The 13,969-nt window shown below is 41.1% G+C and overlaps 1 protein-coding gene and 1 long non-coding RNA gene across 3 annotated transcripts in view; both read left to right on the forward strand.

Moving 5' to 3' along the window:
- rnf2 (ring finger protein 2) overlaps nucleotides 1–13,969 on the forward strand; it is a 48,667-nt gene that overhangs the window by 12,378 nt on the left and 22,320 nt on the right. For both annotated transcript variants that reach the window (XM_032565651.1, XM_032565652.1), the window contains exon 3: nucleotides 1,556–1,716. In XM_032565651.1, the coding sequence (XP_032421542.1) occupies nucleotides 1,556–1,716 (161 nt within the window). The remainder of the gene's footprint in view (nucleotides 1–1,555; nucleotides 1,717–13,969) is intronic.
- Nucleotides 8,032–12,188, forward strand: LOC116721744 (uncharacterized). The gene is made up of 2 exons (XR_004339680.1): nucleotides 8,032–9,187; nucleotides 11,397–12,188. It is a non-coding gene; the product is annotated as an uncharacterized LOC116721744 (long non-coding RNA).

The following is a 13,969-nucleotide window of genomic DNA, read 5'->3' on the forward strand; positions in this document are numbered from 1 at the left end:
TTTTATCTGAAAACAGAGTCTGTTCTTGCCATATAGTCCCCTGTATTAATTATTGCTTGAAAGGTCTTGCCATACCAGTTTATTCCTCTGTATTTACTTTAGTTTCTTAGTTTATTCTTGCATTTTGTTCTTCATTCATTTCCATTTAGTTTTAGAAACACGGCAGGATTAGTATTATCCTCTCTTGGTTTATTATGTCTTCTTTAGTTTCTTTCTTGTTGCTAGGTTTATTTTATCGATATTGACGTTCACCACCAGTAATCTTCACTCATCACCTGCTGCGCCGCTTAATCATCATGTGTTTCACATGTGTCAATATGATTGACTTTTCACTGTTCAGCGCCGAATTCTCTGATCCTGATTCACATCTAGTTTGTTGCTCCGTTCTATGTCACGGTACTCCTGTTTCAGAGGTTTGCTCAACGTGCGTGTCGTGGTTTTTTTTTACCCCCTTCTGGTGCGGAGTGGTCGGGAAGCATATTGGTGGAGAAAAGCAGACTTACGTAAACCTTTTAAAACAACTGAAAAAATCCAGGTATTCTGATGATTAAAATTCAAAAGTGCTGTGTTACTACCGTTTCATACCGGATCATTTACAACACCGATGTTAACGCTATAAAGTAAACGCTCTCTATTGTGGTATCACCCATAGAGGGATTTCTTTATTTAAATTGGTTCATTTTTCTGAGAGATACACAGTGAGAGTATTGTGATTTTAGTAATTACATGTTTATATACATGTAATTACATGTCCATTGTCCTTCCATGGAAGCGGACAGCATCCAGACGGCCAATAAAACACTTTTTGCTTTGATATGTTCACAGCACTGCCAAAACATATGTACAAAAATCCTCAATAAAACATAAAATATTTGACAGACATCAGACAAGTGAATCACAGCAACGTCATCAGCCGGTGTTAACGCTGAACTGATGCGGTGAAGCTACCATTAGCAGGAGCGGGAGCTGCGCCAAGAAGCTAATAAAAACACTGAAGAGAAGACGAAGAGCTGCCATCGATACACTTGCAGCATGTTTTAATGTTACACAATACAGTTTTAGCGAGTAGCTCAAAGTCTAAACTGGTATTGTTGTTCATTTAACGTGTAAAGTTTACTTTCGACCAAACGGCCCAGAAAGTAATCTCAGCATCCCCCTTTTGCCTTTCACCCACTAACTAGTGTTAGTGGGTGAAAGGCAGGGTACACCTGGTCAGGTTGCCAGGCCATCATAGATACAAAATAAACAACTATGCAATCACACACACATACTCCTATGTCCTAAACCTACCACAAGCAAAAATACTTCTTTTTGTAGCCTTTTGGCAACATAAGGAGCAGGCGGTCCACACAATGTAGTATATGTTAGAAAAATGGTTCTGACAATGTATCAAATACAAAGCACACACAAATCTATAGATCACTTTAAAGGGACCAGTTAAAGTAACATTCCTGTTTTTGAAAAGTGGAAGGAGGATGTTGTATCCTGAGAGAATGCATTCACTCAGAAAACATTAGTGTGCTCTAACCTACCTCTGAATGTTTGTCTGTCTCAGGAGGCAATAACAGACGGACTGGAGATAGCTGTGTCACCCAGGTCCTTACACAGTGAACTTATGTGTCCTATCTGTCTGGACATGTTGAAAAACACGATGACAACCAAAGAATGTCTGCACCGCTTCTGCGCTGATTGTATCATCACAGCTTTGAGATCTGGGTAAGTTTTTTTTTATTTTATTTTTTTAGGGCGGCTACGTTCATGTCCTGGTTTAAACTACTGTATCTACATTTCTACTTTTGAAATATAGATACAGCAGTTCTTATCTGAGCCTCCTGCTTGTTCTTTAATACTGAAGTAGGCCCATCTTCTTTATCTTCTAATGGCTTGTCTTGTGTTTATTGTGCTTTTTAAGATGTCTTTGATGTTCACAAACATCACCTCCATGTTATTTATAGAGAGAAATGTCTGTTCCCTGGCTACCATTCCCAATAAGTCAGACCTACTTTCAGTCTTTTTCTGTCACTGTCATACTAACTTTTAATATTTACCATACTAACTGAGGGTCAGGGACTAGAGCACTGAGGCATTGTGCTATTCAGAGTGCAAGTCAGGTCTGTATTGACTAGACTCACCTGCCCACCAAGGGTGGCTGATGCACATCATTGTCCTTGACGTCTCCAACATCATTGGCGGCCATCATTTCAGCTCAGTGTGAATTGACTTTCATCAGAGAACATTACTCAGAACTGGGGGTACACCGATATATCGGCCAGCCGATTTATCGGTGCCAATTTCCTTAATTTTGGGAAATTGGTGATCAGCCGATTTAAAAAAAAAAAAAAAAAAAGTATACTCTTTATTTAACATTTTTCATTACAATGAAACATAAAACACACACAGAACTTGGGGCACTGATACATATATACATTTAAAAAAAAAAAAAATTACAAGATGTTACACCTAGTAATGCTTCCTTGTTCTTGTATGACAGCCATTTGACCAGCGTTTGTTGTAAGAGTGTCCTTTTATATGTAAAAGATATGTCAGTTTTTCCATTGAGTGAATCTCCTCCACGACTTCCCGCCAATGGTCTAGCTGGGGAGGGAGTTTCTTTAGCCAAGAGCGTGTAATAGCTTTTTTGCTTGCAATTGATAGAACTTTAAAAAGATACTCATCTTCTTTTTGAAATACTTCTCCAGATATCATCCCCAGCAGAAAAATGTTGGGGTCTTTGGGGATGACATACCCCAAAATTATCCCGGTAGTCTGACAGATTCCATCCCAGTAAGGTGCCAACTTTGGGCAGGACCAAAATACATGAGAGTGATTGACGTTCTGATGGCCACATTGTCTCCAACATTGCTGTTCTTCTCCTCTGTGTCTACTAGTAATTTGAGGTGTAATAAAGTATCTAATTAAGCACTTCCATCCAAATTCCTTCCATCTTTTAGAACTGGTAGATGTCTGTTGTGTCACACACATTGAAAGCCAATCACCCTCTGTAACTTTTACTCCCAATTCATTTCCCATTTAGACTTAATATTCAAGGTGTTATTTCCATTATGTTTCTGCAACCCTTTATATAGTTTGGAAACAGTTTTACATGGGAGCATTTGTAAAAAAATTTAAAATAGTATTACCTTCTGGAGGAACACCTTTTTTTATTTTAGTATTGTAAAAATGTCTTACCTGAAAATATTTAAATAAATCTCTGTTCTCAAGATTATAACCCCTTTTCATTTGCTCAAATGTTTTAAAGGTGTTCCCTTCAACAAACTGGCACAAAGCCACAAGTCCTCTATCTTTCCAGCCTAAAAAAGAGGAATCTAATTCTCCTGGCCGAAAGTTTGAGTTACAGGAGGGCCACATCAGGAGTCCAGTGACATCTGCCAATTTGTACCTCTTTCCAGATTAACAATGTGTCTTCAACTATACCATTCCCATTTTTGTCTGTAACTATTTTATCTCCCAGTCGTGTTTGGGGTTGGACCCCACCTTGCCTAAGTTCAATCTGTTTCCATCCAGTCTCCATTTCTGAGGAGCACCAGCAGACCATAATTCTCATCTGAGATGCGTAATACACTGCCTGGCCAAAAAAAAAGTCGCCACCTGGATTTAACTAAGCAAATAGGTACAAGCCTCCTATTGGATAAGTACTGCATAGGCAATTATCTTTCAGCTGGCAACAAGTTATTTAACCCCAGCTGATGCAATGAGTAACTCCTCATTTCTTAAACAACCATGGCAAAAGACACATCCTGTGGTCGTGGAAAAGACGTTAGTCTGTTTAAGAAGAGTCAAATCATTGGCATGCATCAAGCAGAGAAAACATCTAAGGAGATTGCAGAAACTACTAGAATTGGGTTAAGAACTGTCCAACGCATCATTAAAAACTGGAAGGATGGTGGGGAACCATCGTCTTCCAGGAAGAAATGTGGTCGGAAAAAAATCCTGAATGATCGTGATCGGCGATTACTTAAACGTTTGGTCAAATCAAATCGAAGAAAAACAACAGCAGAACTCAGGAGTATGTTTAATTGTGAACGCAAAAGCATTTCCACACGCACAATGCGAAGGGAACTCAAGGGGTTGGGATTGAACAGCTGTGTAGCCGTAAGAAAACCTCTAATCAGTAAGGCTAACCAGAAAAAAAGGCTTCAGTTTGCTAGGGAGCATAAAGATTGGACTCTGGAGGAATGGAAGAGGGTCATGTGGTCTGATGAGTCCAGATTTACCCTGTTCCAGAGTGATGGGCGCATCAGGGTAAGAAGAGAGACAGATGAAGTCTAGTGCCTACTGTACAAGCCTGTGGGGGCAGTGCTATGATCTGGGGTTGCTGCAGTTGGTCAGGTCTAGGTTCAGCAACATTGTGTGCCCAAAGAATGAGGTCAGCTGACTACCTGAATATACTGAATGACCAGGTTATTCCATCAATGGATTTTGTCTTCCCAAATGGAACGGGCATATTCCAAGATGACAATGCCAGGATTCATCGGGCTCACATTGTGAAAGAGTGGTTCAGGGAGCATGAGACATCTTTTTCACACATGTATTGGCCACCACAGAGTCCAGACCTTAACCCCATTGAGAATCTTTGGGATGTGCTGGAGAAGGCTTTGCGCAGTGGTCAGACTCTCCCATCATCAATACAAGATCTTGGTGAAAGATTAATGCAACACTGGATGGAAATAAATCTTGTGACACTGCAGAAGCTTATTGAAACAATGCCACAGTGAATGCGGGCTGTAATCAAAGCTAAAGGCGGTCCAACAAAATATTAGAGAGTGTGACCATATTTTGGTGGCGACTTTTTTTTTGGCCAGGCAGTGTAGTATTCCCTCAAATTTGGAAGGGCCAGACCCCCTTGGTCCCTATTAATTGGAGTGTTTTAAATTTTATCCTTGGTCTGGTCCCAGCCCAAATAAATCTTGAGATCAACCTGTCCCAGGCCTGAAACTCTGCGCTAGATATTCTAATAGGCAATGACATGAAAAGATATAAAAAACGAGGAAGCAGATTCATCCTCACTATTTCCATCCTAGCTGTGAAATCCAGCAGTAACCTTGCCCAGGCTGTCAAGTCTTTTTTTATGGTTTCAGTAAGATTACCAAAGTTCAAACTAAATAACTCATCCAAATCTCGGGAAATAAGTACTCCTAGGTATGTTAGCTTTTTGGCATCCCACTTAAGTCCATAGGTTTTTCTTATAGATTTACTAGGGGAATAGTTAATTGTCAGAACTTGTGTTTTTGTGATGTTTAGACTATAGCCTGACAGTTGACCGAACTCAGTTAGCGCTGACATAACTTTGGGGAGAGTTGTATTTGGGTTTTGGAGGTATGTGATTATATCATCTGCAAGAAGGCCAATTTTGTGTTCTATATTTGCAAAACTGACACCTTTTATCCCATCATCCTCTCTAATGGCCTGTGCCAAGGGTTCAATGAATATTGCAAAAAGCGATGGACTTAGACAACATCCCTGGCAGGTTCCTCTGTGTAATTGGAAGCTATTTGTAAGGTGCCCATTGATTTTTACCCTGGCCCGTGGTTCATCATAAAGTGACCTCAAACAACTAATAAACTGATTATTAAAGCCCAGACGCTCTAGTACCCTATATAAAAAAGTCCAGTTGACCCGATCAAAGGCTTTTTCTGCATCAAGGCTAACTAATGCTACGCTGAGGCCCTGCTTTTTGGCTTGATCTAATATATGTAATGTTCGTCTTATGCTGTCCTGAGTTTGTCGGCCTTTGATGAATCCCGTCTGGTCTTCGTGTATTAGATCTAACAAGTAATACTCCAATCTCCGAGAAATTATTGTTGTAAAGATTTTATAATCGACATTCAGAATTGAGATTGGGCGATATGATTCACAGTATTCAACATTTGTTCCTTCTTTAGTGAGGACAGATATTATAGCCTCTCTCCAAGATGGTGGGATCTCAGCTCTGCTCAAAGTCCAGTTCAAAGACTCAAGCAGGACAGGGGAAAGCTCCTTCCTGAACATCTTGTACCATTCATTTGGAAACCCATCACTACCTGGGCACTTATTACTTTTCAAATGTTCAATAACTGTATCTAATTCTTTATGGGTAATGGGAGCAGATAAAGCTTCGTTTTGGATTAATCCAAGCGAAGGTAGGTCCAAAGCTGCCAAATAATTGTCAATAGCAGTTATTTTAACTGGTTCTGGGGTAGAGTATAATGTTTTAAAAATAATTTTCTAAGGTCTTATGTATTTTATCCATGTCAAAGGTTAAGTTACCAGTTGAGGATTCTCTAATTTTGGTAATCGAATGCTTCAATTGGTGTTTACGAAGTTGCCTAGCTAAGATTCGTGTAGCTTTTTGGCCTGATTCATAAAATATTTGTTTGGAGAATCGTAATTTTTCCTCAAGTTCCTCGAGTATCATATCATTTATATTGTTTTTAGTTTCTGTAATTAGTTCTGAAAATTCTCCATTGTTAGTCATTTGCTGTTTTAATTCTAATTCCCTCAATGTTTTTTCCAATTCATTGTATTTTAATCTTTTTATTTTTTTAATATAAGCAGTTCTAGAAATTAGTCTCCCTCTCATTACTGCTTTGACCGTGTCCCAGACTAAGGTGGGATTTACCTGCCCATTATTATTGTCTTTTACACATTCCGTTATTTATTTTCTAATCTCCTTTGTTGTGGTTTCATTATTAAGGATACCTATATTTAAGCGCCATAATGTTGTTTTAGGCCTATTAGACAAACTGATGGACAAATAGATAATGTTGTGGTTAGGCCTGTCGCGATAAACGATAAATCGATTAATCGTACGATAAATTAAAACTATCGACGTCATTTCAATTATCGGCATTATCGTCTCTTCCGGCCTTTTTCTCTTTCTGTTGATGACACCGAACGAAAAAAGGCTCAACTCCGGTGCTCTCCACTGACCCTCCTTTCTCATTTCCTTAGTGTAAAGCCCAGCGCACAGGACACGATCTTAGAGCTGTGGGCTGATTGTCGGCCCATTTTTAAAACCTGACAGACCACACATGAGCCGACAGAAATCCTAGGTATAACGGTTCGATCGGGTTCGTTCCTGCCGTGTGGTGTCCAACAATGGGCACAAAATAATGGCTACAAGTTCAGTTAACTAATTTTAAAATCAGGCATTAATCAATGCTTTACTACAATCTACCTGCAATGCATGTGGCTAGTGTCAGCGTAAAGTCCTGACTGAATGAAAATCATTATAACCTATTTACGTCACGTTAACGAAGAACAGCTGAAAAGTTACCGGGTTTATCAACTGCGGTAGCAATTTCGCTCCAACTCCTCCTCTTGTCATTTCTATATTCTTTGCATGTTGAATAAACATTAATGTTGTTTCCACGTCGGCTGGACTTCGGGTTGCGCCGTGTCAGCTGTTTGGGATTCCCCAACGTAATTTCCCCTCAGAAAACACGGAGGAGAATCCGTTCTTTCTGATTGGCTACCTGTCACATTCAACAGGAGTTAAAGCTCCCAGTCGGGGAAAACCCCTGATTTAGATCGGAGCGGCAACGATGATCTACCATAACACACCACACAATCTTAGAAAGACCAACGTTCTAAGATTGTCATAAGGGGAAAAATAGGAGCAAAAAATCATGTAGTGTGAATTATTGCATCAGGTAGTCGATGTGCCCATCTTCTCTATTTAAATCTAATTATTACTGAAGGGCAACATAATATACAGACTTCATAATCTGCACTCTTTTGGTTGAATGCAGTATTTATTTCCACTTTGGCTTTATGTTGTTTAGTTTTTATCAAGTACATTTTTTGTTAATGGAGACTGAGAATCCATTTTGTTTTTGGTTGTTTTGTTTATTTTGTTTATCAGTTCCAGTGTTAAATATTCTTTTGAAAATAAAGTGTATCTATCTTTGGCAGGAAATCGCATGCATTATTACGTCATTTCCATTAAATCAGTGTAAAAAGGTCTTCAGACAATATTATCGTTTATCGCAATAATTTTTTGAGACAATTAATCGCTCAGCAAAATTTGCTATCGTGACAGGCCTAGTTGTGGTCTGAAATATCAGATGTTCCAATTAAGCATTCCTTCACTTTAGATCTATCAATGGTGTTCATCAGAAACAGATCGATCCTGGAGTGGACTTTGTGTGCAGGAGAGTAATGAGTAAATTCTCTTTCTTTATTATGGAGATCCCTCCAGACATCAAACAAGCCCATCTCCCGGATCAGGATATTTAAATCTTTTGACCTACCAGTTTTTTGTTTCTTATAGCTTGTTGTATCTAGAGCATAATTAAGGATTGTGTTCCAATCTCCAGCGCAAACAAGAACTCCTTCACTAAATGAGATAATGGGGTCAAAGAACGTTTTTAAGAAAGTCCTGTCGCTCTCTGGTGGTACATGTATATTAACAATCGTGACCACAACATTATCAATTCTCCCCTTTATAATAGCAAATCTGCCCTCTTTGTCACCCTTCTCAGATATCAATTCAAAGTTCAGTGAGTAAGAAATTAGGGTGACTACCCCCCTCTTTCTACTATTTCTACAAGAGCTATAAAAGGTGTTTGAGTAACCAAATGACTTAAACTTATCATGCTCTTGTTTAGACATACGTGTCTCTTGTAAAAGAGCGATTTGTATCCCATCTTTTTTCAATTTAGCTAAGACCCTTTTTCTTTTTACTGGACTACTCAATCCGTTTACATTTAAGGAAGTGATTTTTAAATTATATGACATGAATATACAAAGAAAATTACCTTGACTGATTTGGCCCCTGAATCCAGAACACGAACAGTAATAAAGCAAAACAATATCAAACTAACTTCCAAGATGAGAAGAAGCTCCCTGTTCTCACTCTTGACCCCGTTGGCAAGTTGAGGGTTAAACCTCTCAAACTGAGAGGGCCCGAAAAGGACAGTAGAAGCGCCTTTAGGAAAAAACACGTCCATCCTATTAGTGATGTGTCGGTCGCTAACGATCCGGCTCTAAGAGCCGGCTCTTTGAAGTGAACGATTGGAACTGGCTCCACAATGGGAGCCGTTTTAGGATCCTATTTGGGAGCCTGGTTTTTTTCTACAGTATATCGCTGTCTCTCCGCCTCCCTGTTGTTGTGCTTGTGCTCTGCAAGTGCCAGAGCCGATAGTTTTTCCCCACATCGTTTTTTTTTGTCCTGCGGTGCCTCGCTGTCTCCCCCCCCCCCCTCTCCACCTCCTTCTCCCTCTCCTTGCGCGTTTTGCTCTTCTGCCAGTGCTAGAGCGGAGAGTTTTTTTCCCTCGGTCGGTCCACTGCCCTCATGTCAAGCGTGTGCTCCACACATCTGACCAATCACACATAGTTTCAATTAATAATGTGGCGGGAAAACACTGAAAAAAAAGTTTATCTCCACTTTTTTTGTGGAAACGGCAGGCAATTGATCAAGCTGTATAGCGTTCGTCGGCAGGTGTTTATGTACAGACACTCACTCAGCGGTCAAGAAGCACGCACGACAGAAAGAAGGGGAGTCAGTGTGAGAACTGAATAGGTGAAAATAAATGACTGACAGAAAACGGAGCAAGATTTGGATTCATTTTAATGCTACATCAAGCTCCAGGGCAGAGTGCAGACTGTGCAAAGTCAGCATTTCCTATCGTGCAGGGTCAACAAACAACCTGCACAGGCACATGCGGACATCACACGCATCGGTATTGCTGGAGGAGTCAAGGCCAGAAAGGGAACCACAACCTTCTGACAGCGCGAGTGCAACAACTACTGCAGCTGCTTCTTCAGGTGCAAGAACATCAACTGCTCCTTCGGCAACAATGTCTGCCCCCATTCCTACATCCCAGCCTGGATCCCACCTTCCTGCATCCACAACCCAGAGCTCTATGAAGCAGTTCCTGCAGAAGTCTCTACCTCCAGCAAGACAGAGCGCAATCGATGAGGAGCTTGCCAAGATGGTGGCACGTGATTTCCATCCCTTTTCCATTGTAGAGGATGTCGGATTTAGGAGTTACTGCCATGCCCTCAATCCCATGTATGCCCTCCCCAGCCGAAAAACCCTGTCACAGAAAATAATCTCAGGCCTACATGATGCAGCACGGGCCTCCCTGCAAGAAAGGGTGAAGAGACCCTCAGCTGTATGCTTGACCACTGACTGCTGGACATCCCGCGCCACCACATCATTTATGTCTGTCACCTGCCATTTCATTGAAAACTACAGTATGGTGTCATCTGCTGGACTGTTTTGAGTTTAGTGACAGGCACACATCCGAAAACCTGGCAGAAGAGCTCCTCCGAGTGGCAAGAGAGTGGGGGGTGGAAAACAAAGTTGTGTGTTGTGTCACAGACAATGCAGCCAACATTACAAGAGCCATCCAGCTGTTGAAATGGACACACCATCCATGCCTGGCACACACCATTAATCTATTTGTGAGAAATGCTCTGAGGGCTATGAAGCCCACTGTGGACAAAGTGAAGGCAATAGTGGAATTTTTCCACCAAAGCACAGCAGCCACCCAAAAACTTAAATCCACCCAGCGGCAGATGTCTATGGCAGAGCTTAAGCTCAAACAGGAGTGTGTCACCCGCTGGAATTCTACATTAAATATGATCCAGCGAATGCTTGAATCAAAGGATGCGGTTATCGCAACATTGGCGGTGATCAATGCACCTGTGGCTCCTCTCAGCCAAGAGGAGTGGGAGGCTCTGCAAGAGGCCTGCAGTGTCCTGGAGCCCTTCGACCAGGTCACAGTGGAGATCAGTGCAGAGAGGTACAGTGTTCAAACATCATCTCATTGAATTTTACTATAATATTACTATGATACCTATTCAAATTTATTATGATATTATCATTGTAATTTTTTTATTTGTTAAATTATTTATTTGACAAACAGGTTTAGAAGTGGCTGAAAATAATACTACTAAATAAATAAAATTATTAGTATGTAAAGCAATTTAGAAATGAAACTTAAAATAATATTGCTAAATAGGCTATATAAATAAATATTATATAAAATATAATATTTTGATGCTTCTTTTTTCAGGTATGTTACCGACTCCAAAATGCTGATACTGTGCAGGGGTCTTCAGAGTGACAGCAGAGCACCAGAGCAGAGTAACCACAGAGAGCGTGAAGGAGTTGGTGAATTCTCTCTGTTCAAGCATGGACAAAAAAATTCCACCGGATGGAGTACAACACAGTTCTGTCCAAAACCACCATCCTCGACCCCCGTTTCAAAAAGGTGGCCTTTAATGACAACCGAGCAGTCGACGAAGCCCTCCAAAGAATAACTACAGCAGCATCAAGGTATGAGCAGTCATCTCACCTGCAAGGGGGTCATGGAGGAGAGGAGGGAGCAACAGCACGTGAGCTGGAGGAGCCCCAAGCATCGGCTGTTTGGAGGTTTTTTGAGGAGCGGGCAAGCGGAGACACTGCAACCAGGAATCCTACAGCTGATGCTATTCTGGAAGTGAGGTCCTACCTTGAGGAGCCTCTTTTCCAGCGCAGTGCTGACCCACTGAGCTGGTGGGAGACAAAGGCACTGATCTATCCACATCTCTCTCACGTGATGGCACGTAGACTGTGCATAGTGGCAACATCCGTCCCCTCAGAGAGGATCTTCTCTAAAACTGGACAGATCATAACTGAGAGAAGGAACAGGATCAGCCCTGCCAAGCTTAGACACCTGGTGTTTCTCAACGCCAATCTGTAAGTCTTTGAGTGATTTAATACAGTGAGTTCTTCATCTCTAGTGGTTCAAAACTTGTGTTGTTCACATGTTTTTTATCCTTCATAGTTTTATACTTTAATTTAATAGCACTGTATTTGATATTTGTATTGTGGCACCTTTTCTGTTATGAAGCTGCTTTGATACTTTTTCGTATTGTGGTGGGTGTTTGTATTTACATTTAACTGTTTAATTTATTTTAAGTTATTTTTGTGGAAGTGGTGCTATTTTGTGATCATTTAATTGGTTATAATAAAAAGTTTATTTATAAAGCATTGTTATGCGGCATTTTTACTCATAAGTGCTTAACAATGTCAATAATGAAACAAAATATTATAAAATTAGGTTTAAGCTATTAATTAATTAATAATGTCAAAAATATATATGGGGAGCCGTTTGGGAGCCGAAAGAGCCGGCTCTCCACAGTAAGAAGAGCCATTAGAGCCGCATCTCGAAAAGGAGCCGAAAATCCCATCACTGCATCCTATTAGTCCAACGTAGAAAAAAAAACAGTGTCCTCTCCCACGAAATAGTAAATCAGAGCCCAGTCAAAATAATTTTGCGTTACGTCATGTTGTTCTGCCTATTTTCACTCGGACATGCTCCGCTGGAAGTTCTGCAGCTTATTCTTCGCTCTCAGTGCTGCCGCAGCACCGCTGTTATTCGCTGGCTGCCAGCCCAGCAGCTCCCGAAGACTCGACTCCGCTCTGGAACCACCGTCGGCTGCCACCGGTTCCTCCACCTGGATTCCGCGTTTCTTCAGCTCGTTGTAGGCTTCCCTTAGCGCTGGAATATGTGCGGGTACCTGATTCCCAGTGGATTCTTATGTTGGTAAACAGTGTTTGAAAGCGTATGCCTTTTACCTTGAGCGCTTTCTTGATAGCGATATATTCTCTGCGCTTCTTCACTATCTCAGGTGCATAATCGTGATCGAAGTGAATATTTGAAGAGCCCACCTGGATCTTGCCTTTTTTCCACACTTCTCTTAAGATCTTTTCTTTTGTGGAAAATTCCAGAAAGTTGACAATAATAGCCCTCGGTGGTGAATCGGGTAGGGGTTTACTTGCCAGAGTGCGATGTGCGCGTTGTATTTTCAAGTCAAGGTCCTCCGGTAGTTGTAGCTGGTTTCTCAAAAGCGTCTCAATATACTGTGTAGTGGAGTTCCCCTCCTGACCTTCTGGCACCCCAAAGACACATACGTTGTTTCTTCTGGAACGGGACTCTAAATCAAGCACTTTAAGCTGTGTTTTCCTCTGTTGTTCGATGCAGAAGCACAACGCCTCAGTTGCCTCCTTTGCCCAGTTCTCCACCTGATGAACATGGGCCTCCGCCTCGTCAACCCGCCCTGCCAGGCCCTGTACCTCAGTGGAAATACTGTCCAGCTTACCGTTGATTTCATGTCCCAAATGGTCAATGTTTTGTGTAGCTTTGCATTATCCCTGATAGGTATTTTTCCTTTCGAACCTAAATAAAGGAAAGAACCACAGACAACGTATATGAATTTCATATCAAGCTTTTGCAAAAGGAGAAGTCTCTGCCAACTGCTCCTCCGAGCTGTTCACAGAGCGCTCTGATCTGCTTCCACATGAGCTCCTGTTTTTATTGTCAAAGAAAAACAGGCAAGGGGGCAGTCAGGAAAAACAACAGAGGTCGTAAAACTTCTAACCCAAACGACTAACAACCCAGTTCCAGATGTGATATCTGATCAAAGGTCTGAGCCCGGTTCAAATCTCGGTCAATACTGTCAACAAAACAAAATACGACTGCTCACAGGTAGTTACTAAATTAGGAGGTGTTCTTGCAAAAGGATTTAAGGTCTGAGAAACTCAGTGTTAACTATTTCTCGTAAAGTTGAACAGACAGTAGTGACCTCCATACACACATAAGGAAGAGAACACTTTAAACAGAAAATCACAATGATCTATAGGCTGAATGTGAACTAAAGTAATAATAAAATGATAATACCAAAAAATCTCTAACAATCCCCCTTCAAGAGAGTCTTCAAATTGTCTATGGCCTTAAGTATTCCTTCCGAGTCCAAGTTTGTTCCAGTGCTCTCAGCTCCCGAACTAGCTACGTTGTCGCTAGCTTGCTTCAGACGTGTGCTAGCTTTAGCGCCCGGGGCACATTTATCCTGAGCTTTGGGCATCTTTATCGATTTTTTTATGACTCGACGTGTTTCTCCTCCCGTTCAATAGTTATTTTGTCGAAACAGTGAGCTGAATAACGAGTTTTGAACAGGATTTTCTTTTAGTAAGGTG

This window comes from Xiphophorus hellerii, chromosome 6 (assembly GCF_003331165.1).
Source record: "Xiphophorus hellerii strain 12219 chromosome 6, Xiphophorus_hellerii-4.1, whole genome shotgun sequence".
Lineage (NCBI taxonomy): Eukaryota > Metazoa > Chordata > Actinopteri > Cyprinodontiformes > Poeciliidae > Xiphophorus > Xiphophorus hellerii.